Source organism: Strix uralensis, chromosome Z (assembly GCF_047716275.1).
Source record: "Strix uralensis isolate ZFMK-TIS-50842 chromosome Z, bStrUra1, whole genome shotgun sequence".
Classification (NCBI taxonomy): domain Eukaryota; kingdom Metazoa; phylum Chordata; class Aves; order Strigiformes; family Strigidae; genus Strix; species Strix uralensis.
This window is the reverse complement of record NC_134012.1, coordinates 102,344,161-102,371,090: the sequence shown is the minus strand read 5'-3', so window position 1 is coordinate 102,371,090 and position 26,930 is coordinate 102,344,161. Positions and strand designations below refer to the sequence as shown.

General features: G+C 47.0%; 2 protein-coding genes across 3 annotated transcripts in view; both read left to right on the top strand.

Moving 5' to 3' along the window:
• Window positions 1-8,602, top strand: part of ATP8B1 (ATPase phospholipid transporting 8B1) — a 39,506-nt gene extending 30,904 nt beyond the window's left edge. For both annotated transcript variants that reach the window (XM_074857321.1, XM_074857322.1), the window contains exons 22-29: window positions 20-152; window positions 1,293-1,578; window positions 2,323-2,546; window positions 3,417-3,500; window positions 4,394-4,639; window positions 4,879-5,017; window positions 6,128-6,258; window positions 7,116-8,602. In XM_074857321.1, coding sequence (XP_074713422.1) covers window positions 20-152; window positions 1,293-1,578; window positions 2,323-2,546; window positions 3,417-3,500; window positions 4,394-4,639; window positions 4,879-5,017; window positions 6,128-6,258; window positions 7,116-7,346 — 1,474 coding nt within the window. In that variant the 3' untranslated portion in view covers window positions 7,347-8,602. The remainder of the gene's footprint in view (window positions 1-19; window positions 153-1,292; window positions 1,579-2,322; window positions 2,547-3,416; window positions 3,501-4,393; window positions 4,640-4,878; window positions 5,018-6,127; window positions 6,259-7,115) is intronic.
• A 393-nt stretch (window positions 8,603-8,995) lies between these two features.
• On the top strand, window positions 8,996-22,889 carry NARS1 (asparaginyl-tRNA synthetase 1). Its single transcript, XM_074857323.1, has 15 exons — window positions 8,996-9,089; window positions 9,820-9,902; window positions 10,112-10,177; window positions 10,285-10,377; window positions 10,789-10,878; window positions 11,934-12,012; window positions 12,924-12,994; window positions 13,260-13,346; window positions 16,285-16,506; window positions 16,831-17,030; window positions 17,451-17,586; window positions 18,626-18,739; window positions 19,925-20,056; window positions 20,686-20,817; window positions 21,415-22,889. The coding sequence occupies exons 1-15, from the start codon at window positions 9,047-9,049 to the stop codon at window positions 21,544-21,546; spliced, it is 1,680 nt and encodes a 559-aa protein (XP_074713424.1). The 5' UTR covers window positions 8,996-9,046; the 3' UTR covers window positions 21,547-22,889.
• Window positions 22,890-26,930: the final 4,041 nt, after the last annotated feature.

The window sequence follows — 26,930 nt, the reverse complement described above, 5'->3', positions numbered from 1 at the left end:
TATCCACCTCTCTTTCCAGCGCTCTTCTTCAAACTAGGTTGGAAAACCAGAAGAACAGAGCCGGATCAAGTACCCACTCCTCTCTAAGAATGAACGAGCCCTTCTTCCAGGGTAGTAGAGATCGTGCTTTAATCATCACCGGCTCCTGGCTGGTATGTGCAAAAGATCTTCTCCCGTGTATTTGAGATTTTTGGGGGTACCACTGAGTCACAGTGTCTTTCACGGAGGACTAGGTTCATTTGTCCACCTTGGCCGTTGTACCACCAGCTGAACACATCTGTCTGGTATTTTTTGGTTTTGGAGGTTGAAAATAGCACTCAGTAAAATAAGGAATGCCTTGGGCCTTTCAAATCACCCTGGTAGCTGCCATCAAAGTAAAGCCAAGCCCCTGCAAAAGCACAGTCTGATCTTCAGAGTATTTATTCTTCGTGGGGATTCCAGTCTAATGGAAAAAAAATGAGGAAGAGATGACTGCTGGCATTGCAGGATGCACGGCTTCACCATAGGCCCAGAAATCCTGCTTGAAATGAGAGATGGGAGTGAAAGGGTAGAAACAAAAGACAGGTTTCCTGCTCAGTCCTGCCATACAGTGCTCTGGCGGGAGCTTAGGAAGCAGAAAAGAGCTTTTAGCAGAGAGGTGACTGGCAGTAATCCAGTGACTGTTACCCACGCTGTTGGCAGACTGCTCTTACAGACACCTGTAAAGGAGGAAGTCTGGTGAACAGCTAAAGACCAACAGTCTGCCATGTTCCAGCGTTTCAGCCCTAAACCTTTATTTTGTGTTAAAAAAATCTACATCGGTGTGTGAGGCTTAGGAACAGGCTGGGGACTCCTCAAGGTAATCTAGCAGGAGCAGCAGATAAAATTGCAGGTCTCAGTTAACCCCCGCTCCAGCCAAACTGCCCCAGAGCTAACCCTGGAATTTACAGGGCACTTCCACGTGTGCTGGGTGTGGTCGGGCTTCCTTTAGGAGATGGGGAAATAGGACAGAGGGGAGTTTAAATACCAGAATGTTTTCAAACGTGAATTCGTTCCCATTAGAAGAAATATTCCTTTGAACTCTGCAAGAAGTGCTCTGACACTAAATACAAGCATTTTGCTTTTGTTAATCCCATCAAGTACATTCTTTTCTTTGTTTCTGTAGCTCTTTGTGCACTCCTCTGCATGAGGATTTTATGAAAATTCTGTAATTGGGTAGTGGGAGCATAATGAAGTTGTGTGTTGTATAGGTAGTGCTTGGAGTGCGGCTTGAAATAGCGTAGAAGGGAACATAATATATTTTTGTTACACAGAATGAAATCCTGCTAGAGAAGAAAAAGAAGAAAAAGAAACTTAAACTGAAATTCCCTAGAACAGCAGAAGAGAAGAAAAAGCAATCTGAGAAGAGAAGAAGGGCTGAAGCTTACAAAGAACAGCAGCAGAAGAACTTTGTTGATTTGGCCTGCGAGTGCCGGGCTGTGATCTGCTGCCGAGTGACGCCGAAGCAGAAGGCCATGGTGGTCGACCTTGTGAAGAAATACAAGAAAGCTATTACTCTGGCTATTGGGGACGGTGCCAATGATGTAAACATGATTAAAAGTAAGGCAGCTGTAAAACTTCTCTCGGTAGGAAAGATCTCTTCTGGGCGTTCTTCTGAAGTCTCTTCACTATTACTCTTTGTTCAGAAGACTCTACCGTCTGTGTCATTACCCACGTTAACATCACTCGGGTTTTGTTAGCTTCCATGCCCGTGCTTTCCCTTTGAGGAAGCCCTTTATGAAATGGTTAGTGGTTTTTGCTGATACATTTTAGTTTTTTCCTGAGAAGGGACTTGAATTACGTCTGTTACCATGTTGTGGGTTACTGAAGTGTTACAAAGAGCGAAGCAATAGTTTAGCTGCCCCTTGCTTGGAGGCTTAGCCCTCCTGTTTGCAACTGGTGCTCTTGGAACCGCTTCCTCTGAAATCCCACTGAGAAGGAAACCGCTGGGATATGGTTTGTGTTATGAGTGTGTTTGTAAACTGCCTGGCCAGTTCATTCGGGGGTTTGCTTGCTCTGTCTCATCACTTAGTTCTCTCTGGTCAAACTTCCCAGCGTCTGTTCCGAGGGAACGAGCACTGAGAGAGAATCCAAGCGATGGTGGAGGTGTGAGCAGTAAATAACAGGGCAAGGAAGGGCTTGTGCACTGTCCTGTTAGTCTTTAACGCAGCCTTTGTGCTGTACAGAAACAAAACGGGGCAGAAGAACCTGAAGCAGAGAATAGGAACCAGTAGATTTGCCCTCGGTTGTGTCGTTCCTCTCCTGTGTTCAACACGGTGTGTGGTGTTTGTCTCACTGACTTAGCTGCCCACATTGGAGTTGGAATCAGCGGCCAGGAGGGGATGCAAGCTGTCATGTCAAGCGACTACTCTTTCGGGCAGTTCCGCTACCTGCAACGACTGCTGCTGGTCCACGGACGATGGTCTTACATTAGGATGTGCAAGTTTTTAAGATATTTTTTCTACAAAAACTTTGCTTTCACGCTAGTCCACATCTGGTATTCATTCTTTAATGGCTTTTCTGCCCAGGTAAGAAGGCATTTGCCTGTGTAATATTAACAAGCAGATCTTGTTTGTCAGTGCAGAATAGCAAAGGCTTAACCTGGGAAGTGGTGGGAACTTGAAGTTTCCATCAATAATTTCTGCAGGAGAATAGGTGATAACTATGAAGATAGTTAGTGACAAGCTAAGCAGTTGGTTATGATTTCAAAACACTGAAGTCAGTATCAGGATTGTACGGGAGAAAGAGATTGTTATATAGTGGTTTGGGAAACCTTTCCTTACCCTGCTACTTCAGATAATCCTAGGTGAAGTGGGACGGTGCACATATGGGTCAGTAAGAAACCAAACCCGGAATTGTTTGTCTGGAACTGCTGGCTACAATGGCTTGAAATGAGCTGCTTGTAACTGGCAGTGTTTGATGTTCACCTGATGTTGACAGGGCACAGCCAAAAGGCAGGGAGGTGTCGCTGCCTGGGCCAGCAAGGAGGGGCAGGGCCGTGTTCCCAGACGAGCAGCCCTGCCTGAGGTTAACGCTCTTTGCTGGTATGGGAACTGTGGATGCCTAGGACAGAGCAAAAAAACACAGGAAAAGAAACCAGGGCTCCCAGACCTGTACGTGAGATGCCAAGTCTCATCACAGTCGCAAGTGCAGCTATAAACCAGAGTGAGGGGCTCGGTTTTGATAGTGTTCCAGGTAACACCGACGGTTTGTAAGGGGTGGGACAGCTTCATACAGGCTAAAACCAGTTCCAACAGAGCTTTGAGCTAAGGTGCTGCCCGCCCTTTGGGTAAACACTGAGACAGGCAAGAGCACGTGTGGATTTTCTCGGGAATTGGAAGGAGAAGGTGTAATCAAAAAGAAACCATTAACCACTGAAATTCTTCCTCTTCTTGCAGACAGCCTATGAAGACTGGTTCATCACGCTGTACAACGTGCTGTACTCCAGTCTCCCGGTTCTGCTGGTTGGCTTGCTTGACCAGGTATTCTCCATGTTGTTAACAACAGATGAATCCAGAGGCATCTGACATCAAGTCTTTAATGACACTGAGACTGGTTGCTTTGGTTTATGTACAAGGCATTTTGAGGGTTTTGTTTGGTTTTTTGGCTTTTAAACGTGTATTCCTCTTCCCAGTGTGTGAGGTAACGAGAGAGAATAAGCAGAGGGTTACTGAAACAGCCAAAGTTAATTGGGTCAGTGGTCTTCAGTGCTAATAACGTTTGTTAAAATTGTAAGTGCCTGCTATTCCCTGACATCATTCCCACAGCGCAGTGGCTTTGTGAATGGAAAGGATATTCCTTGCTTACCCTTCTGAGCTGAAGATGTAGGAACTGAACACTTGGCTGCATTTGACAGGAAATCTTGGTGTGCAGCATTTGTTTTAATTCAGGGGGACAAGTGCTTTTGGCCTTCCCCACTTGTTTTTCCATACAAGGCTTACCTGCTGATCAGGCAAGGCAATGTTTCTGCTTGCTTTTGTGATAAAAGCTAAGAAACAAATCCAGTACCAAATTAAGATCTCACTAGAGTGTTTGTTGGAGACTTAAGACATGCAGTGAAAGGACTGCAACCCAACGCACAGCTGTAAAGAGCTGCACAACTGTGGCTGTTCTTCTCTCGGCAAGTAGTGGGGTAAAAGTCCAGAAGCCTGGACACAGGGTATGTGGTAGCTCAGGGAGAGACGTGCTCCACACATGGTCCTTCCTACTTGCGTGCATTAGTCAGTGCAGAGTCCTGCTGCCCACACTGCTATTTGAGGAGGAAAAGAACCCATTTCCTTTCGACATTGTGTAGTTGAGCTTCTTACTCTTCAAAGCTCACACTGAGAACAAGAAATTGCAGCAACTTTTTTTTTTCTTTTCCCCCTTTACTAAGGACGTGAGCGACAAACTGAGTCTTCGGTTCCCTAGACTGTATGTTTTGGGACAGAAAGATTTACTTTTTAACTACGAGAAATTCTTTTTAAGTTTGCTTCATGGAGCTATAACTTCACTGATAATCTTCTTCATACCATATGGAGCTTACCTGAAAACTATGGGACAAGATGGAGAAGCACCTTCAGATTATCAGTCGTTTGCTGTCACAGCAGCATCTTCTCTTATATTTGTCGTCAATTTTCAGGCAAGTAAGCTTAGCTTCCTCATCTCTGTTGCTCTGAGAACACTTTCTGCTCGTGTTTCTAAATTTGTCAATTAAAAACATAACGCTATGTAAAAAATCTTCCCTTTTTTGCCTTCTCCTCTGTTGATGCTCTTTCTCTGATGTGACTGGATGAGAGATGCCTCGACCAAAATGCTGTCAGAGTACTTGGCGGTATTTTGAATTGATAAAACTCATCTGGGGCTTTTGTTTGCTTTCAGATTGGCTTGGATACATCTTACTGGACTTTTGTTAATGCTTTTTCAGTATTTGGGAGTATTGCACTTTACTTTGGTATCACATTTGACTTCCACAGTGCTGGAATCCATGTTCTCTTTCCTTCTGGCTTCCAGTTCACAGGTCAGTCCTTGTCTCTTGTGTTTCTTTGTTCCTGTCTCAGGCAGCTTTCTAACTTGAGCAGAACTTTGGCCAAAATGTCATGTCAGGAACCTGGTGCCTGTGAAAGGGAATGATGTTAAATACTAATTCACTTCCAAGGAAGGGTTTTGTTTATGTTTGGGGCCAGGTTTCTTTATTGGGAGTATTTCTTTTCTTTTAATAAAAATGAGCTGGAACTTGACGTTGCTCAGCAGTAGGAGTCTGCAAATGAAAACAAAGTTAAAACTGGTGGGGCAGCTTAAAGGGAATGTGATGATCTGGCAGGGTATGTGCTTGCCAGTGCTCTAACTGATCAGTGGAAGGTGAAGCCCCAACGTAACAGAGCCGGGTGCTGTTAGCAGCTCCTTGGGATTTTACTGGAAGTCTAGGGAGATATAAGTTGCAGCCAGTTGGAAATTTTTTTCTGAGGGAAAACCGTGTTTCCTAATTTTCCTAGTGGCAAATCTTTGATACATTGCCTTGGATCTAAATATTCCCCCCCCAAATAACAAACCCCCTCAGTTTTATGTTCTCATTTTTAAGCCGAACCTGATTGAAAAAAGGTAGTTGCCTCTAATACAAAGTTTTTCTTTGACCTTTAGTAATGTTTTAGACTTCTTTTATAACTTCCTTCTGAATACTTTATGCATTTCAGAAGTTTTATAAAGATACGACTGCTACTTAGTTTGATAGAAAGTTCTGTGAGATTGGGTGTTTGGCCACTACATACCGCCTGCTTTCTAGACCACGCGCATACCAGTGATACTGGGAGGAGTTTCTCTTGCCCTGCATGCTTTAAAGCAGGCAGAAGCCACGTGTCTCAGCCAAGCGTTTGTCTCAACCTCCCATAACTCTCAAAAGGGCTTTGGCATGAATGTGGAAACGTTGTAGCAGAAGTGCTTTATAAAATTCTTGCCCTTTATGCTTCCTTCATAGTAGAGTCTCTGAAGAAAAGCTTGAGGTTGTGATACACAGAGTACCTGAATGTTAGGTCCTCAGGAAAGAAGCTGTGGCTTTTAGTACCTTATTTGTGTTTTATAACTAGTTTACTTGATCATGTCATAAACTAATTTTTGCTCTTTTTATTCGTAGGAACTGCTCCAAATGCTCTGAGACAACCGTACCTCTGGCTGACCATGATTTTATCGATTGCTCTTTGCTTACTTCCTGTAGTGGCGTGGCATTTCTTATCAGTGACAGTTTGGCCTTCAGAAAGTGATCGGGTGAGTAAAGTCTTAGGTTATTTTGGTTAATTTGGCATTATTTACTTAGAGGAGTCAGGATTGGTGCTAATGCTAGAGACAAGTAGGTGACTGTGCCCCAGGGAGAGCTGCAGGAGGCTGGGGCTCAGGTCCTGTGGCCAGGGCGGTGGAGCAGTGGCCAGCCTGAGCCGGCCCCTGCCAGGGGGGCAGCTGGTGCGGTGGCACTTTGCCCTCCAAAGCAGAGCGTGGCTTTGCTGTGTTCTTGTTTCCCAGTATCTTCCCAGTGTGTTTCTGTGGGGTGCAGAGGTACATGTACAAGCTCGGCACGCGGTGTGGTGTGGGCTAATTCATTGTTTGTCTTGGCTGAGTGCTCGGCTTTGCAAAACCACAGAAACCCACTCTGGAGGTACTGACGGCCTGACTTCTGCTTTTATTTAGGTGTGTTGGAGTTCCATTGTTAGGTGTCAGAGTACAGAGGACAGTTTGTGTTTCTTTCTGTTCTGCCTTGAGCTGGCAAGTAGCATATGGGTATGAAAATAGCTAAAATGGCAGTAGTGTTGTTTCAGAAGATATTAAGGAAGTGTCGAGAGCACAGGGATAGCTTTCAGTTACGTATCTTCAAGCCACCTCAGTGAAAGGCATTTAAAGATAAACGGAAATAATGAAGTTCAAAATAAATACAGTAAGTCTTCCTGCAATGGTGATGTGTACTGCATGTGTTCTTGTTTCTAACAAAATCAGATTTAAACAAGAGAACCCTCGTGTTAAGCAGTTTAAGGATCTAAAAAAAAGGATCGGGTTATTTCCGCAGACAGCAAATGCAAACCAGCTGTTTTCCCTTGTAACCCCTAAACTGATCTGTCTTTGCATGCGGGAAGATTCAGAAGAACCGTAAGAAATACATGGCCGAGGAGCAGCAGTGGAAGCGAAGGCCGAGCGCTTTCCGCCGAGGGGTGTCTGGCCGCCGCTCCGCCTACGCCTTCTCCCACCAGCGGGGGTACGCTGACCTCATCGCTTCGGGGCGCAGCATTCGGAAGAAACGGGCCCCCTTAGATGCAGTCCTGGGCCACGGCGGGGGCCACGGCGGAGGTGCTCGGGAGACAAGCTGATGTTCTGCTCTCTGGGGAGAAGCCTTTTATCCCAATGATTGCACAAAGAAAATTTTTTTAAACGAACTCAGGATATTTTTCTAACCAAATGGCATAAGGATAGGAAGATTTTTATGTTTTATCACAGAACTTCCTGGTTTTGGACTACTGGAAGCATAAAAAGGCCAAGAGTTCTCTATGGAGCTACTAGTCCTTGTGCAGCTGATTTCTGTTTCATGTGAAAATGAAGGATATGTGTGCTAGGGTATGGAAACCCAGCATTGTAATATTTTTTTTTTTTTTTAGCGATGGCTGGAATTGCAAACTTTTTTCACATTTTAGTAATATGTTGGTATGAAACTGCAGCTACATTTCATATTTTGTCTTTGAAAGCGAACTGCGAAGTAGCAGTTACCTCATGTGCGCCATTTCATTAAACTGCACAGTGCGAATGGTGAATCAGGCGGTCGGGCTCTTGAGAGGGCTCTGGGTATTCTCATCTGAGCTTGTACAGCTGGGATTAAGATACATCTGGTGATAAACTTTGGTCAGTGTCAGGTTTTATTAGGAATTCTAACATTTATAGGTGTGGCTTCTGTTCGTTTATTTTTCTGCAAGGGTTGACCACAGCTTGCTGCACTAAATCAGTTCTTTGCATCATTAGTAGGAGTGATATGCCATTATTCCTGTCCTAGCCCATTCCTCGATTTCTCCTGGAATGAAGAGATCCAAATCAATGGTTAATGGAGTTTTTTTTCTCACCTGCTCTTAGTTTCTCTGCCTGTCTCTTTTCCAACTCCAGAATCTCCTCCTTACACAGTGTATTCATGAACAGATATGTCTGATCTCTGGAAGGCTGCCCTTGGAGCGGGCAGGAGTTGGGGCATTTCAGTTCTGGATACAGTCAGTAAAACGGGCGCTTTGACCTGGAACCTGTTTCGCTGCTCGGGAGTCAGTTCTTAAACTGTCCGGTGTGGTTTTATGAGTCTCTTTACATTTGCACCTACTCTTCAGGGTGAGAGGTAGGAATGTTTTACTTCTGACTCCTGGACTAGGGTTGATTAACTGAAATGGTTTTATAGTAAAAATCATGATACACAGCTTTTGTTTAATGGAATGTACATGTCAAAAATTTAATGCAAATAAATGTCCTAAACTGCTTCAGCCGAGGCGTGAGGGTCTGAGGAGAGGGGAGCCAGCGGGCCTGGGCCTGCTGCAGCCTTCCTGCCCTCCTGGGACCCCCAGCAGGGCTGGGTCAGGGGATAATTACCCAATAACGCCTTGTTTTATTAATTACCCAATAACGCGGTGTTTTATTTATTACCTAATAACATGGTGTTTTATTACCAGCCCCAACGCGGGGCTCCAGGCCCGACCCCGTGACCCCCCAGAGCCTCCCTCGGAGGCAGTTCAAAGCAGGATTCCGGTTTCCCGGTAAAAACGGCTTTCCTCTCCGTTCCCTACCGCTGCATGACGTCACGCGCTTGATGACGTCACGCGCTGCATGACGCCAGGCGCTTGGCCGAGCGCCTTGCGGTCTCCCCGGTCACGTGTCGGGGCCCACGCGCCCGCACTGCGCCGTCACGTCCGTGCGTGCCTGCGTCATCGGGGGCGGGGGCGGGGCGGGGCGGCTGACGCAAGGGGGCGGTGGGTTGGCTCAGCGCGGCCGTCGCGCGGTAACGTCATTTCCGGCGTGCGGGTGCGGCAGTGCGGCCGCGGCCATGGCGGGAGAGGTGCTGGGCAGGACGGCGGCGCTCGTCCTGGGTGAGGCCCGGGGCGGCGGGCGGCTCCGCGGGCACGGGACGGGCCCCGTCGGGACGGGCGGTGCTCGGCTGGGCGGGGCGGTTGGGCCGGCCGCGGCCCAAGATGGCGGCAGCGGCGGGCGACTGCTGGTCCCGGCGCCGGCCGGAGCGCTGTCGCCCCGGGGCTCCGGCCTCAGGGTGGGAGGGCTGGGGGCGAGCCGCGGTGGGACCCGTCAGCGCCGGGAAGGGCGGAGGCGCCGGTTCTCCTGCTCCTGGCCCTGGCAGCCGAGGCGGAGCCACCTGCGGGGCGGGGGGGAGCACCGGGCCCCATGGCGGCAGGGCCGGGGGCTCCGGGGCGCGGGCGTCTGTCCCCGGTCCGTCCGCTTTCACGAGCGAAGCCTTGACCTGAACCCTGACTCTTCTCAATTCACCGTCTCCCTGGTGGCCCAGAAGAAGTTACTTTCGTAAGAAGCTGTTTCCTTGGCGGAGCCTGCTGTGCAGCCGGTGACTTTCAAGCGTTCAGTGTCTTGGGAGTCCTTGAGGCTTTGGCGCAACACGTTTACCGCGTGGATTGGCTTTTAGAATGGAAATGAATTCATATCCGGTCTGACCAGATGGTTGGTTTTGAAGGTTAATCGCTGCTGAGAACTGTGAAGACTTTATATCCTTGTGTGTCTCAATTTTCTTCCTATTTGCATAGCTGATAATTTACATTTTTTTGAAGTAATTGCCATTGTTGTTCTGTGTTACAGAAGAGCTGTATGTTTCTGAACGAGAGGGCAATGATTCCACTGGTGATGGGACACAAAAGAAACCCTTCAAGACTGTTCTAAAGGTAACTCTCAAAAACACCCGCTCTTTGTTTTGAAGAGTGAACTGCGCTTTAGGTCAAGTAACTGGCCTTGTAGTTCTGTGTGTAAATTTTAGAGCTGTTTTTGCAACCCTGACCAGAAGGATCAGAAATAGGATGTCTGCTCATCTTTAAGGATGACTTCAGTGTGCTTGCGGTGCCATTGATTCTGTTATTTTTTCCCCCTTTTTTAGGCTTTGATGACAGCAGGAAAGGAACCATTTCCTACTATTTATGTGGACTCACAAAAAGAAAATGAGGTGTTGTATCATTAGAGTTTCTTAGTAGAAATTATTTTAATGTTCCTTTGTGCGAAGAGCCACAAATGTAATCTTTTATCTTCTGCTCTCTCCTTGGGTTGATTTAGAGATGGGCCATTATTTCAAAGTCACAAATGAAAAATGTCAAAAAACTGTGGCACAGGGAACAAACAAAGAACGAAGCGAAGGAGAAGAAGGAGGTAGGTGGCAGATGATGCCAAGTTGGAGGAAGCACTCCACCTTTCTTTTCCAAAACCATTAAGCAGCATTGTCGTTCCCGCCCCTCCAAAAAAGCTTCAGTTTGGTCTTTATCTGTGTCATCATCATACATGTACGTTATTTACAATTTGTCTTTGCTTAGGTTAGGATGAGCAAATCGCTGCAACTGGGTGAATTTTGAATAATTGCAATCTATTGCCTTTAGACTTCCCAGAAGAAGTGAGAAAGGCATTTGTGCATTGTTTCTCATCCTGCCCCTAAACCTGGGGCAGGTTTAGGCCCCAGCAGGGTAACATCAAGGGTTTTTACGGTCTTCAGTAATTGTAAAGAGTAGGAATCTTACAAACCCTGGTTACAACTGTTTAATACTTTTTTCTTTTTTTTAAAAACAGGCAGAAGATCTCTTGAGAAGAGAGAAGAACCTGGAGGAAGCGAAGAAGGTTGTTATCAAGAACGATCCTAGTCTTCCAGAGCCAAAATGCGTGAGTAAGATCCGGTGTGCTTGCTGCATGGCCTGTGTTACAGCCTCTTGTCTGCGCAGAGATTTAGCCTCTCTCTGCTTTGTGGCTCTGGCAGCTGTGGAAGGGCCCTGCCTTGTTACTATTTGTAAATGTAACTTTGTTTTTCTGATTATCCGTGCTTTCTAGTATATAGACTTAGTCTTTCTCAGGCGCTTGATGGGTATCTGAACCTTCTGAGTTCATGTATCAGACTTATCTGTGTCTGTCTGCTGGTACAGACCATACTTCTGTTTGAAAAAGTTCACTGGCTTGGCTTTGATGATTGTGGTGGAGGAGAGTGAGGAAACCTCTGTGCTGGTTAGAGGCTGTGGTTTGAGTTACTGAGGCGTGGAATGCAGTTCCCATCCTGCTGGCCTCGGTGACTTGGTGCAGTCCGTACCTCAGTAAGCTGGTACTACACGTGCTGCGCTGCAGCGGGTTTTTGGATAGACCCCGAGTAGAAGAGACTTCTAGGTGTGTGTGGAGGAGGTGGGTTTGATTGGAGCCCTGCGCTCTCCTGGCCGCCCTTTGGGCTTTGACTGCAGGCTGGGCTCATCCACTGCACGTCTTCAGAGATGAATCCAGAGCACGTTCAGAGCGCCAGAAGGCATGTCAGAGGCATCCTTCCCAAGCCGCCTGGTGATTGAAGGCACCTGGATTTCCAGTAGTACCACGTGCTCTAGCCTTGTGCTGTGAGCTGTTGCATGCTTTCCCTTTGGTCAAATGCCAAGTGAGCTGCTTCAAAGGCCGTTACAGTCCTTAGCTTCTACCTGGCAGAGTAAACCTGCAGACAGAAGGGACTCGGTGCGAGCTCTGGGAATGCAGTCCCAGTGGGCTGCCTCTCCTGGCTCAAACCCTCTTCCCTCACCAAAGAGCTGCTGAGTGTCGACGGCCACGCCTGTGCCCCGTCGCTGGGGAGGAGCCGCTCTGCGGAGGGAGAGGTCACGCGCACTTGTGTTCTAAGGAATCCTGTGGAAAACACCGTCTAAATGGTGATTCACTTCTCAATTTGATTGCTCCCATTCCCTGCTTTACAGGTAAAGATTGATGCGCTGGAGGCTTACAGAGGCCAGAGGGTGAAGATTTTTGGCTGGATTCACAGATTACGGAGGCAAGGTAAACCACAAGCATTTAGAAGTTACTGAACTTGTGCAGAGAGATGGAATGACTTGCAGTAGCCTTCACAATTTGGATGCCTAAAATGAATCAGGCAGCACCTCTTCTTGAATTTTTAAACCATCAGTCAGATGTTAACTTTAGTTTATCACAGTGGTCACTACAGCGCTGAAAATGCTCTGTGATGTATGAGTGTATAGACAGTTCTTAGCTGAAATCTCATGGGACTTTCAGTTTGGAGGCCAGTCCTGCAGAATTTCTTCAAAAGGCTTATGTTGTGTTTTAAACTAATCCCACAAACCAAGGAGCTAACCAGCATCTGCTCAGAGTAAAATCAGCAAATTGGAATTTTAAAGTTTATATAAAGTAGCATAACTTCTTTAAAAATAAGTTTAGCAGGTGTTACTTGCTACCAGAAGGGTTGGTATTCTGGCCAGCAAGGTGGCTTCGGTCGGGGCACAGAAGTGCACGGCAGAGGTTTCAGACTCCGCAGGTATTTGTTCTAATTATCACTGAAGGACTTGACGAACTGGTTGTGGATCTGGATATAGTGAGCAGTTATTTCTTGTGGAGAGGTGGGTGAGCAGGGTGGCATCGCTCCCTCTGTGTCAGGCGTACCCTGGGCCTGTCTGCAGCAGACTGTGGAGCAGAGGGACGTGGGGGGTGATGGCGTGGCGGTGCGACCCTGCCCCGCTGGGGCTGGCACAGGCTTTGCTCTGTGAAAGGTTCCTGTAACGCTGCTGGTGCTCCAGCGCTCGCCGCAGCGGCTTTGCTTTGTAAATGGAAGAGTGGGATCACTGTCCTGCCGTCATCACCCGCTCAGCAGTGGTTCATGTGTCTTGAGTGGGTCTGCTCAAATAGATCAGTGAATAAAGCTGAGGCTCTCACGGTTTTTTTCTCTCTTTAACTAGGAAAAAACTTGATGTTTGTTGTTTTGCGAGATGGCACGGGTTTTCTTCAGTGTGTCCTTTCAGATGAACTGGTAAGTTGCGGTGGTTTAATTCTGTCATTAAATAAGTGAAGTGCTCACACCTCATCCGTTTTACATAGATGACTGGAAGTTCTCCTAAACCTACTGATGAAGTTGTATTATTGTTAAGTTGTATCTCCTACCACTGGAGTGTTTTTGTCAAGGCAAGAACTGTTTAGAAGTGACTCTGAGTTAATTTTGTCTGTGACTCCAGCAGATGTCATAGGAAAAGCAAAAATAACCCCACCCCTGTAACTGTGCCTTTTTCTCTCCGCAGTGTCAGTGTTACAACGGGCTCGTTCTCTCCACAGAGAGCAGTGTTGCAGTCTATGGTACGCTGAACCTTGTTCCTGAAGGCAAGCAGGTACGGGACGTGGTGCCTTCGGGTTCTCCTCCTCTTTAACACTTTGTTGTTTTCCTGATGGAAGGAGAAGCAGAAGTGAAAATAATTATTAGATGATTTTGGTTTAGAGAAGAGAACAAACCTCCCAAAGCTGCTGCTGCCACCCACAGTTCAGTGTGTGACAGGTGAACTACATGACCGATCTGCTTTTGTCTGAAACAGTCTTCCACTGATATGTCCCATAGATACTTCCTAGAGTATAACAGTGGAAAATGGTATTGAATAGGTGACATAGCTTTGCTTTCCCGAACAAGAGGTTTCTTCAGTTTTTATGTGGTGAGGCTAAGAATTGGGGATTAGCTCTCTTACTGAGGTGGGTTTGTAGTCGCTTCACCGTGCTGTTTGTCCTCCAGCACTTGGCAGGTGCATGAGCCAGGCAGTTTAATAGAACTTGTTTTGTAAAGCTCTGTTTGTAACGGTGGTCTCAGATTAAGGGCTCGGCCAGTGTGATTTTAGGTCTCAAAATATGATGCTGCTTATGCCTTGTGCCTCTCGTTCCAATCTAGATCTACATGCTGTTACTGTGTGGAAAATCGTTGGGATCTGGATTTAGGGCTAAAGTTGTGTGAAGCAGCTGTGCATGAAGGACGGCCCCTAGAAAGGGTTCAGACTGAAGGTGGGGAGGAGCCGTTAGGAATCGTTATCCGTGACAGCAGCTCAGTGCCCTCAGCGGCGTGTGCAGGCCTATATCAGGATAGTTACTGAAAATCCTTGTAGGAATTCTGCCTTAGTTATTAGGAGGTGACTGAAAGACAGAAGTAAGTTGGTGTTGCAAAAAGGCTGTGTTGCAGAACTTAACTTGTGGTGCAGAAACAGCAAGCGTGCTCAGGCCATGTGTTTCTTAAATCTTGAGTAGGCCTTAGTAGACATCAGCTCTTGATAGCTGCTTCTAGTAATGTCATTTTTTTCTGAAGGAGAAAGCAAAGCAGTAGTGCTGAGATTTAGAGGATAGATAATGTTTAATCTTGCTAGTCTGTAAGCTTACCTCTTCCTTTAGATACATATTCAAAACGGTCATTGGCTCTTGCAGTGAGAGTTGTTCTTTTGCGTGGATTGGCAATCTGTATTCTCCTGTCTGGGCTCCTGAGTAAGCGTGCTAACTCTGGTAAAAGTTAACAGGGAGAAGAAACATGTCTGAAAGAAAAAAAAAAAAATCACATTTTGGAGTGTTCTGTTGCTTCAAACATCCAAGATGTGTTAGACAATATTTGAGTGATGTAGTCCCTCTCTGTGGCTGCCTGTAGTGTGTAAAATAAGGTCAAAGTGTTAACCTTTTGTGGTGCTTTTTAGAAAATTCAATTTTCTTGTAAACCACGTACTGTTGGCCATTACTGGCATGTTTTGCAAATGAAATTTGGGTAGGCTTAATTGTTCTAGTTGTCCCTGCTGCTCGGGGTCTATCCCCAAGAGATCGACCTAAGGTTAAAGAGCTGAACTCTGTGAAATGTGAGTCCACTCCCTGTTGGGTTTGCTGATCAGAAGGTAGCAAGATTTCCTTTCCTTCACTACTTGCACTACTGGGACTTGTAAAAATAAATGCAGCCAATCAGCGATCACTTTTTTAAACAACTTTATGCACTTTGGTAATTATAAGTAACTCATAGTATGCTCTGCCCACAATGTTTTGGGCAGTGAAAACCCTTCGTGTTTTCATGTCTTGTCACAACGATGCAGTGCTTCTAGTGAACAAAAGCACCACATTGTGGAAATCTGTTGGATTAGACTCTGAAAATCTGCCTTTATACCCTGAAAATACTATAAATGAGAACACGGTTTCAGGGGAGAGAAGCCGCCTGTGCCCCACACGGGGGAGCTGGTGAGACCAGAGAGGCAGCGAGAGGTGTGCGGGCTCTGGAGCCCGGGAGGATTGACCGGCACCAGACTTGTGTTTTCACAGTGTGCTGAGATGCTGCCTAGTGCAGAAGGGTTGCTCAGTGTCTGACAGACAAACCCAAAAGCACCCACAGTGAGCTAGTTCTTCCGCTGTCATGGTCTGAGCGAGGTTTCTCAATTTTTTTGAAGTTTGCAGCCAGTGGGAGAATGTGGCTCAAATAGTACAAAGAACAAAATACCTTGAACGTCGTACTGCGATCTTGGGTCTGCATTTTCTTCTAATAGGTGGGAGGACTCTTGACTCTGTGTGTGTGTCGTGTTCTTAAGGCTTACAGGAAGGTTCTTTGTGCCAGTGTGTTGCATTGTGGCACCGTACAAACTACTGTGAAGAAAACTAACTCTGTCCTAGCGAAAACTAGTACACGTAGTGCACAGTGTAAGTTACCACGGAATGGTTTTGGTTGGGGGGGACTCTCTGAAGGTCACTGGTCCTCCCTCCTCTTGAAGATCTAACATGAGGTCAGGCTTGTCCAGATGTTCTGCTCCTGAACGTCTCCAAGGCTGGGGACTGCAGGCTGGCTTGTCTGTGCTCTAGAATGTGAACCCTGTGAAAATTGTTCTTCTTTATAGCCAATTGAAATCTCTCCTGCTGCAACTTGAGACAATTGTCCTTTTGCTGGGCATGTCCAAAGAGAGTCTGGCTCCACCTTACCTATAACCACCCGCTAAATAGTTGCAGGTAGTAAGTAGTTTCCCTCAGCTTAGCTTTCTGTTCTTCCAGCTGAATAGACCCGGCCGTCTGTGAGGTGTTACGCTTAGACTGAACATGTCTGAAGTTCCTCATTACCTGGCGGCAGTGCCCCGTCCCATTCGCGGTCAGTCGGAGAGACCCGTGCTGGGTCACAAACAGCGTTTCCAACAAAGTGCTTACTTTGAAATCCTAATGGCAGTATTTTCCGCATCTTTTGTTTCAGCTGGATTAACGTCTCCGCCATGACACCAGGTGGTGACATCCAAGGGGCAAAAAGTGGACTTGTGAAATTTTTGTTTCTCTTCCAATTGTCAGGCTCCAGGAGGCCACGAGCTGAACTGTGACTACTGGGAGCTTATTGGTCTGGCCCCAGCAGGAGGGGCTGACAATCTGCTCAACGAGGATTCCGAGGTTGATGTGCAACTTAACAACAGGCATATGATGATTCGAGGGGAGAATATGTCCAAAATCTTCAAGGTGCGCTCCATGGTAGTACAGGCCTTCAGGGATCACTTCTTTGCCAACGGATACTACGAAGTAAGTATGCTTTCCCTTGTCAGCAAGCGACTACAGTCATGTCCTGACTTGAAGGCTGTCTTTTTCCTGGAAAAACACTGCAGACTTTCTAATTGACCTGACGGGGCAAAAGAAAAGCTGTTTCTAAGGAAACTGTTACTTGATCGCTTCCATAGACGCACCTCAAAGGTGTGTAGACACTTCTGAGGCGTGGAAGCGTCACGGCGCGAGTCACAAACAGCCTGCGTGGCCCTTTTTAACGTGCGGAGGGACACCAGACTGAAGAGCTTGTGTGTGTTCTCCTTAATTCTTCTCTCGAGTAGTGACCGTCCTGTTCTTTAACAGGTCACGCCACCCACTTTAGTGCAGACGCAGGTGGAAGGAGGCTCGACCCTGTTCAAACTGGATTATTTTGGTGAAGAGGCGTACTTGACGCAGTCGTCCCAGCTCTACCTGGAGACTTGCATCCCGGCCTTAGGAGATGTTTTCTGCATTGCTCAGTCGTACAGGGCGGAGCAGTCCAGGACCCGCAGACACCTGGCAGAGTACGGAGAGAGGACACTTCTTTGCTGTTCTAAGTGAATTGCTGAAGCAGGGGAGTAGCGGGCAGCTGGGTGACGTAATGTGCAGTGAGCAGCCGGTGTAACGCTACCGCGGAAGGGCTGAGCAAAAGTCTGTTTGGGTAACACCTTGTCCTGGTGAATTGTCATGCTGTGCTGACAATTCATAAAGGCAGGTCCAGGTGAAACAGAGCTGAGTTATTTTTAGGAAGCTTTGTCTTTTTAGAAAATACAGTTTATATTGTTGTTTTCTTTCTTTTTTTTTTTTTTAATGGCTTTATTTCCAAAGGGGACAAAAATGTGTGGTTTGGGGTTGTGGGGTGTTTTTTTATGACAGTTTTTGTTTCATAGCTAAAGATTTGTTGCTCGTGTGTGGTTGTGTAATGGTGTGGCTTTGTGTTTCAGGTACACTCACATCGAAGCTGAATGTCCGTTTATAAGTTTTGAGGATTTGTTGGACCGACTGGAGAGCTTGGTTTGCGATGTGGTAGACAGAGTCTTGAAATCGCCTGCATCGAGCTTACTGTACGACCTAAACCCGGTAGGCAGCCCCGTGGAGTGGTCACAAATAGCCAGGAAAATACAATCTTCAGCCTTTCCTGCTGAGCACCTTCATTTGGGGAAGGCAGGGCATGGCAGTGAGCTCTGCTAGCTTACTGTTGTTAATAATAAAAATACTAACTAACCTCAAAAGAATGAAGATGCTGCAGGGCTGGTAATGACTCTTCCAGAAGCAGGGGACTGTGGGGAAAGAGTTCCCTGGTAGCCACTTCCAGGAGCCAGCAGTGTGCTGGGATTTATTGCAGCGTGCGCTGTACCAGTGGAATAAAAACCTCTATCCCAGAGCTCGTAATATTGATCGGCTGGTACTTGCAGATTGAGCACAAGGGAGCAATGAAACAACCAGTGTTTTACTTTCCACCCTGGAACGTGGAGCTCTAAGCTATTTTCATTTGTTAGAGACCCTTTGTCTTCTGTTGCCTTTGCAAGGAAGACGGCTTTAAGAGCCTGCTGACTTTATCTCCATCACTAGCTTTTCTCTCACAGCAGGTACAAACTCAGTCCTCCCTGTTAACTTGCCCCGATTTCCCGATAAACGCCTGGAGGTTCAGTTTTAAATTTGGGCTGAGACTGGGTCAGGAGATGGGAAATGGCGGGAGCAAACGCACCTCGCGCAGGCGGATGCTGAAGCTGTTCTGGGCACAGGGAAGCAAAAACCTTCTTCTGCGGCCTTGCCCGTGGAGCCAACGGTAGGGGCTGAGTGTGAAGCACCCGCGCGTGCAGTGAACTCGTGCCGGAAGGAAACGGCTTGGAGGATGCTTCCTCTCTTCTCCCTCCTGCCACCCCTTTCAGCACCTGTCCTGTGAGCTTTACTGCGCTTGGACAGTGCTTGTGTTTGGCTCTAGCTTCTCAGTACCAAGTGGGATTTCTTTATTAAGTAATAACTTGTTGATGTATGAGCTGGGAAGACTGGTGTGTATGCTTCGAGCCTGGAAGTGGACTTGCTGATCAACTAGAAATGTCCTTTTCTTTGAAAACGGTGCTCTTCTGCCTGGCTTTATGTCTACTCTTATTTTCAGGGCTTCAAGCCCCCTAAACGTCCTTTCCGACGAATGAACTACACGGAGGCCATTGAGTGGTTAAAGGAGCACGATGTGAAGAAGGAAGATGGCACTTACTATGAGTTTGGGGAAGTAAGTCTTTCTGGGGCTCTTTAGGAATTCAAACCAAACCAGACCCTGCTGCCATGCGCTCGCGCTGTGTCAGTCCCTCGAGGAACAGTGTGTTTGGACCACGGTGCTGTTAGCCTGGCTGTTGCTGTGTGCATCTGTTGTGTTTTGTTTGGAATGATACCGATCAGGAGGGACATTCTAGTCCCCTTTCAGGTAATGGGAGGTTTGCTATAAACCAGAGGCCTGGATTGTTGTCTGGATGGTGCTGGGAGGTGTAGTGGTGCTGTACTGGGGAGTGCAGGCGTGGGTTGGGTTGTCATAGAACGTCTTTGAGCATGGGAATCAAAACCTGACTTATCTGTCTGTCTGTTCCCTGTCTCGCTCTTCTCCAACCTGTAAGACAAAATGATATGAAGGAGCTTGAGAGGACTTGGTGGTGTAGCCCTGCTCGTCAGTAGACTTAAGAGAAGTGACATTTTTAGGAGGAGATTTAAGAAAATCAGAATCTAAGAAAAATGTGATACCATTGGCTGAATAAAAGTCAGAATTAAACCCTCTAGGGATAGACAGGGTTTGACTAAGCAAAGTGTGTTGGTTTAAGAAGCTGTGATCACGGTATCAGTGATGTGTCCTGTCTGTCAGCGTAACTGGGGTGTCACCCTTCACTTTTTCCCAGTTTTCAAACAGTAATGTTGCTGAATTGGTCAAAATGAAACTTCTGCTCGGTGTTTCACAGTTTATCAAATTGCAGTCAGAAAACTTGGATAAAATGAAATAACCTCATCTATGTAACTACTGTTACTGTTGAGGTTTTGAAAAAACAGCCCATATACGTAACAGGGAAACACTTTGTGCTTCTTAGCCTTGAGATCTATGGAAGATGGTATTGGGGAGGAGGGAGATCAGGCTCTTTGATGTTTACTGGTTGTTTGGAAAGTCTACATTTCAGGTTAGGTTTTCCTCAGTTTCCTGTCTGAAGCGTGGGGAAGACTTGGATTTTAATTGAACAGATTTTCTTTCCCAACATATGTTTTTATATATATTTTCTCCTATGATAAGTTTGTTTTAAAAATTTAGGTACATGGGGATGAATGTGTGGATACCTGTGGTCTGAAACTGTATTTGTTTCATGCCTGATGCGTGTGGGACTCAAGGTATTGGAGTGGTTTTGGTTTTAAATGTTAATAAAGCCTTCTTTAACCTTAGGATATTCCTGAAGCTCCTGAGAGGCTGATGACAGACACCATTAATGAACCAATCCTGTTGTGCCGATTTCCCGCAGAGATAAAGTCTTTCTATATGCAGCGCTGCCACGACGATTCCCGGCTAACCGAATCCGTAAGTTGGCGTTTTACGTAGCGCTGCAGGAGCAGGGAACGTTGGTGTGAGCGAGCACGAAATGAGCAAGTGCTCCAGGAAAACCCTGGAGAATTCTTCCCAGGTTCTGCTTTGGGTGTCTCTTGGGCGTGGCTCTTGATCTTACAGAAATAAAGGAAGCAACTCTGCAGAGCTGCTGGAATGTGGGGGGGTCACCGCGAGCTCTGCACCCACCCTGGGTGAGCGGTGGGGTCAGGACAGTACGTCTGTCGCTCTCGGAGAGGTGTTGTCTGAGCACTCGCTGTCTGGCAGCTGGGAAGAGCGGTGGTTGGTAGGAATGCTGCTGGGTTTGTGGTTTTGTGGTGTGGTTTTTGTTTTTCTGTTTTTGTTTGGTTTTGTGGTTTTCTTGGTGTGTTTTCTGTGGGTTGTGTTTTAAATTTTACAGTTTAGTGGGGCCAGGAGTATTAGGTTAGAGAACCTAGTCAGTCGCTTCATTCCATCTGTAACATGGGTCTGGAAGGAGTCACCTGCCTTCCTGTCACGCAGAATTAAAATTACATGGTCAGACGTGTTGTGGAAATAGTTTTAAGTCTGGGCTGTTCTGCAGGCAGCTCAATTGTTATAGTTTGACTGTACGTGGTGTGTTGTAGGTTGATGTGTTGATGCCGAACGTTGGTGAAATCGTCGGAGGCTCCATGCGTATCTGGGACAGTGAGGAGCTGCTCCAAGGCTATAAGAGAGAGGGCATCGATCCCACGCCCTACTACTGGTACACCGACCAGGTCTGTAAAACAGACCAGCCACGCTGCTTCTCGGATACGATACTTGATTGTTCTCTTTTTAACTGGGCTTAAGACGATGTGGTCTGAATTGGAAACGTATTCTTGGTGGCCCAAAGTAGTTGTCATGTAGCCAATGGCAAAATGGGATGGCTAAGAGTTTCCCTTTTGTTAAAACTGCTGCTGTTTGGGCAGTTGTGTGCAGCCTGTTCCAGGTCACAGCCCCCAGACTGGTGGTGCGGGTGTGCTCCTCTCGTGACGCCTTCTGCCGTGTTTGCCGTTAGATACGGGGGTTGGACCTCACCAGCCGGAGTGGCTGAGCTCTGGCTGGCATCAGGGGAGGAGAGAAGGAGGCGACTGAAAAAGAGTCACCAAGACTTCCTTTTTCACCTTCCTTTTTCCTTTTCTAGTCCTTTTGCTGCCCCAGGAGACTCAGGACAACTGAGCACTGAAGCAGTATAGTCCGCTTTCCTCATCACTCGGAAAATAATCTTGGAAGGGTTTGCCTTTGGGTTGGTTTTTTTTTTTTCTGGTGATAGTACTGCAATTATAAATAACAAGAAAATGTTTAATACCTACTCTCCGATTTTAATTTCACAGAGAAAATATGGTACGTGCCCTCATGGTGGATATGGCTTGGGGTTAGAACGGTTCCTGACCTGGATCCTGAATAGACACCACATCCGAGACGTCTGTCTCTACCCGCGCTTCGTCCAGCGCTGCAAACCGTAGCCATCCTCCTGATAAACTGCTGGAAAACGGGCAACTGGTGCTTGGAAAGGAACGATACACTCTGCTATACTACAGCCTGTCTGAGGACAAGACTTACCGCAGCCTGTTGCTAATACAAATACTCATTTAGGATGTGAAAAGGAAAATAAATAAAGCCCCTTTTTAATGGAAAATGCTACTAATTAACTGGAAGAAGCCTTAGGAAAAAAGTGTTAGGTGCATTTATGCTCTCAAGTCAACACAAAGATCCTGATACACTGTCATTTAAAAAACAAGATACGCTTCTGGTTTTAGTTTCTGTGACTTAAAATATGCTGGGCATAAATATGCTGGGCATTTGATTTATGGTTTTTTTAACCTGCTTTAATTTCACTCTGTGTTCTCCTGTGGTTTCTTGTTGGAGAGATCAGGAGTTCAGGCTCTTTTAAATTCCCAAATATGACTTCTGAGAATGAAGAGACATCTAAAGAGCTCAACAAAGCATAAAAATGGGAATAATTATGTTAAGTGCTGTGATTTTGTAGCTGCTACTGGTTTTAATGGAAGTTCTGTTGAAAGGTATGTAGTACTGAGCACAAAACTCCCCTGCAGGAGACGTGGGTTGGTTGGTTGGCAGGTTTTTCCCGATTATTTATTGGTTAGAAGTGAAGAGGCTGGTGGTGGGGGAGGCGTTGCTGCTTTTTTTCCCTGCTCCCTGGGTGAAGCGCTGCAGCGGGTCCCTGCACACCCGGCCCACGCTGAGTGACGGTGGGAGGGGACCCTTCAGGGCGCTGCTGGCCCATGCACACTGGGGTGCTTGTGGTGCCTTCCAAATCCAGCTTCTGCCCTCTGTTTCAAACCAGAAATGACTGAAGACCCAAAGAAACTCGTAACTCCGCAGTGCAGTTGGATTTCAGCACTGTATGCTGGCTGAATTGCTGTCCTCTAGGTGAATTGTGTCCCGGCAGCGCTCCCCCGCCTCACGCTACGGTAGGTTTTCGTGTAGAGCAGTTCCCTCTTTCCTAGCTGGCTCCCTGTGTTCTTGTGCTGCTGCATCTGAGCAGATTCTCTGGCTGTAATCAAATTATCAGATAGGATTAATTAAATAGTTAATGTGTTGTCATCTGTATGCTTTTTAGTCATAAAGCAGTTCCTTTTGCTAGAGAGAAAAAAGTGGTAGGTGTGTCATGCACCTGCACTGAGCCTCCATCCGGATTTGCCATCCATAGCATTGTTGAGCTGTGCGATACCCATATTTTTGTAATAAATCACTGGTTTTCTTCGTTGTGCATGTTACGTATATAAACTGGTCTAAATCAGCAACCAATAAATTGTGGCAACATAAGCTGGAGTGCAGGACAGTAGCTCCTGACCTGTGATGTCTGTTCCTTTCCTTTCCCCTGCCCTTTGGCGCTTGCTCAGTGCAGCCCGTCCTGGCACGGGCACGATCCACGTGGGCAAAAGCAGAGGAAAAGTGACTCTTCAAGTGCAGGAAGCAGACATTCTAGCTCTTTTTAAACTAAATCCCCATTAATCGACTTAAAGGCATGAATTTTTGTCATTTGGATAGACCTCAGGTGCCCCGTTGAAGCAGCCTAGAGAGAAAAACTGCGAATAAACGTGGTGCTGAACAATGGGCTGCCCCGTGTTGGGCCGCGTTTGTGGGGGAAGTTAACGTCTGCCTCGCCAACGGGTACAGGCGGAGGAGGAGAGGTTGTTCCCAGAGCTCCAAACCAGCGGGATTTAACGTCCTGGGTTTGTTGGGGGCCGCAGCGGCATTGCTGGGACCTGAGGGGTGCCCCTTTGCAGCAGGGAGGGTGAGAGGCTGCGAGGAGGAATTACAGATGCTCTACGAAATGAGCACTGCTGGGATGGTTTTCCTTCTTACCCACCTCTTTGAATTCACCCTTTTCACCTACTTTTCAGTCCTTTTGTAGCCACAGTAGAAGAAAATGGTGTGCAGTAACCTGCCTCAGTGCTCTCTCACACTTTCCCTACTCCATTTTTGATGGATTGTTCTTCAAAGGTAGAACTTAAAAGATTGTTTTAAATACCTGCAAAAGTATAGTCAACCGTAAGTTTGCAGTGGTTTGGGGGATTGCTGCCTGTATGTTAGCTCCAGAAGTTAGAGGAAGAGGAGAAAAATTAACCAGCTTGACAGCAACAAAATGCCAGCGATTCCTTACTTCTTACATGACAACTTGAGCTACAGGAAAAGCCACTCCAGTCCAAAAGTTGGATGTGCTGCCAAATAGTAATGATACCCCTTGGGGTTTAGTTTTTGTGGGATTTTTTTGTTGTTGTTAGCGTTTTGGGGGATGGTGGGGGTTTTTTGGGGAGGGGAGCTCAATAGCCTTCAGTAATGCAGAATATTTAGGAATTTATGAGCATATAAAGAGTTTTTATAAAAAGATTTCCTTCAAGTGCCTGAAGTGATGAGAAGGGAGGAGAAAGGTTGGGAAAAGATCCTACTAGAAAAACATCACTTGTTGGCAATCGGTTTTCTGTCCTTAAAAGCAGCAGGGCTGAGCTGCTTTGTGAAGGTTAAAAGCCTCCGTATCAGGGGAGCTGCTAGAGGAAGGTCTGAGGACTTGAGAGGTGCTCGAGGAAGAGGCAGATCAGATAAGGAGCTTAAAAGGTGACGGGGATGAAAGATGCTGTGGAGTTGAACGGAGACTGCTGTGCCGATCCATAATCTGCTGGCGGAGCAGAGGGGGTGCTGGGCAAGCGCCTGCGCGGGAGAGATCCCCCGTGGAAGCACCAGGCTGTGCAGAGCTGCTGGCGGAGCCGTAAGGAGCGTTCCTCCGGCGGGACGTGGTCATCCCAAAATGCTGCTTCAAAACCAACCTTCGCTTCTGGGAATAGGAGTGCGGCGGTTCCACATTCACCATCAAGGCTCAGTTCAGGTTTTTGATCATTAAGAAAAACAATTACTTTTAGAGATGGAAAAATGATAGATGTATCTTGGTTTTATTTCCGGGTCCTATCAGCTGTGGTTTTACATGGTGTCTTATTTCTTTTTTTATTGTGTTCTTACAAAATTTGCTGAGTTTGATTATGTCTCTAGTGATTTAAAACTGATGGTGATCCTGGGTGTTTGTGGCAGCTGTCTGGAAAGCTTATTTCCGAGCTCCCCAGCAGCGAAGCTTTCTGAGGGTAAGTTCTTACTCAAGCTGGTTTAATCCTGTTTGCTGCTTCACGTGTTCCTTGGACTAGCAGCGCTCCCAGGCCCTTCCCATCCGAGCTCGAGGTTTAAGTCCCCCGTGTTAATACCAGTACTTTGTATGTGTGGGCAGTGCCGGGCAGGTGCTGGGGGAAGCGAAGCAGCTCGTAGGCCTCGCTGGCCGTGAGGACTCCAGGGGCTGGAGGGAGCCGCGCTTTCCTCTGGGCTCCATCACGAGTTCTGCACCGCTGACGTCCCTTGCAAATTGTGATCGGTCAGAGCAGTGCTCAGAAGGGCACGGCAGCTGCTTGCAATACAATGCTTGGGTTTGGTTTTATTAGAAAGGGTAAACCAGCAAAAGAGGAGAACAGGTGCAATCAGAACTTGGATTTCTCCTCATCCCCCCTTTCATCTTCCCTCGAGGTATCGATCTCCCCGGTTGGACTGGTACTTGAACTGGAGTGCCAGCACTGGCTCCTGGGCCCTTGCAGCCTTGTGACGGGCAGCTCTGAGATCCCCAGCGTGTAGCCGTGTTTAATTACATCTCCCTACACGCGTTGGTTTATATTTATCTGTGTTGGAACTCATCTGGCTGCCCCTTGTGAGGACCTTTGGAAGTTCCTCCACCCGAGCTGGAGCATTTCCTGGCCATCCTCCTCAGGCACAGGTCCTGTCTAAATTTATAACGTGGAGAAGAGAGGGAAGGACTACGGCGAGAGCCCCAGCGCGCAGGGAGCAGGTCGGGAGCAGCAGCACCTCCTGCCCACCAACCTCCTTTGATTCCCGGCACCCGCGAACCACGCTGGCATGGAGAATCGCCACCTGCGCTGTCACGGTCCGCAGGGGTGCTGCTGGTCGTAAATCCAGCTCCGAGATACCTGTCTCCAGCCCAGGAACGCTGTTCCTCCCAGCTGGAGAAGGAAAGCTCCTCCTAAACAACGCGCACCGCAAACACGGTGAATGTCCCCGTGCAAGAGGCGCAGCCCCATGGCGAAGCTTTCCCACCGTGCCCGGGGGGCTTGGAAAAGCCTGTTCAATCTGTCTCTTGGAGGAGATTTCAGTCTGAGAGCAAAACCCGCGCCTGTCGCAGGAAATAACGATCTCGGGGTTTTTTTTTCCTGGTGCACCCGGCCGAGACCAACCCGTGCGTTTCACTCGGGAGCATGGAGCCAGCTCCCAGCTCAGCCCCTCGGCCCGCTCAGCGTGCAGGGGCCGGTGCTGGTTTTGTCCCTCATTTTATCAGCGTTTTTAAAGCAAGTGCCCGGCTGTCGTGCCCCGTGCGCAGCGTCCAGGCGCTGATGCAGGCTCGGAGCATTCAAAATGTCCGTGTGCGGTGCTGCCGGCGAGAGCCTCGTCCTTCCCTTCCCAGGGGAGTAACGCTCTGGCTTGAGGGCTGTCCAACCCGGGCGAGGGGCTGGGGACAGGCCGGGGGGGCCAGGAATTACTGGAAGAAAATGAAAGGTGGGACGGTGGAGGAGGCCATCGGTCACCGCGCCCTGGGAGAGGCGGGCGGGACAGGGATCCCCGGTGAACCGCGAAGGCTGACCCAGCTCTGAGGCGCTGGGGGAATTTCTGGGCTGATACTTAGTGTTTAAAAAAGATTTTAAATCTTCCTTATTGTGTTCTTACAAAATTTGCTGCACTTATGTCCATTCTAGTGTTTTGTCACTATTTTAGTGTTTGTCACACATTTTAGTGTTTGTCATGTCAATTTTAGACTTTTTTTTTTCAGTGTCAGTTTAAGATTTCAAATCTTTATTTTTTTATTGTGTCCTTAAAAAACTTGCTGTGTTTGATTATGTCCATTTTAAGGTTTTTAATGTCAATTTTAGATATTTTTTTTTGGTGTCAATTTAAGGCTTTGAATCTTTATTTTTTTATTGCGACCTTACAAACTTTGCTGTGTTGGCTTATGTCCATTTTAGGTTTCTTAACGTCCATTTTAGATTGTTTTGGGTGTCAATTTAAGATTTTAAATTTTTTTTTATTGCATCCTTACAAAATTTGCTGCGTTTGCTTATGTCCACTTTAGGGTTTTTAACAACAATTTTTAGATTTTTTTTTTTTCGGTGTCAATTTAAGGTTTTAAATATTTTTTTATTGCATCCTTACAAAATTTGCTGCGTTTGCTTATGTCCACTTTAGGGCTTTTAACACCAATTTTTAGATTTTTTTTTTTTTTTTCCGGTGTCAATTTAAGGTTTTGAATCTTTTTTTTTTTTTAAGGACCCGCAGCTTCCTT

Bases quoted from the DNA above. Each gene is read 5' to 3' on its own strand.
- NARS1 (XM_074857323.1), top strand. From the start codon at position 9,047: ATGGCGGGAGAGGTGCTGGGCAGGACGGCGGCGCTCGTCCTGG. The intron at 13,347-16,284 runs GTACGGGACGTG...TCCAATTGTCAG, and splicing joins TTGTTCCTGAAGGCAAGCAG to GCTCCAGGAGGCCACGAGCT. The intron at 17,587-18,625 runs GTAGGCAGCCCC...TCTTATTTTCAG, and splicing joins TACTGTACGACCTAAACCCG to GGCTTCAAGCCCCCTAAACG.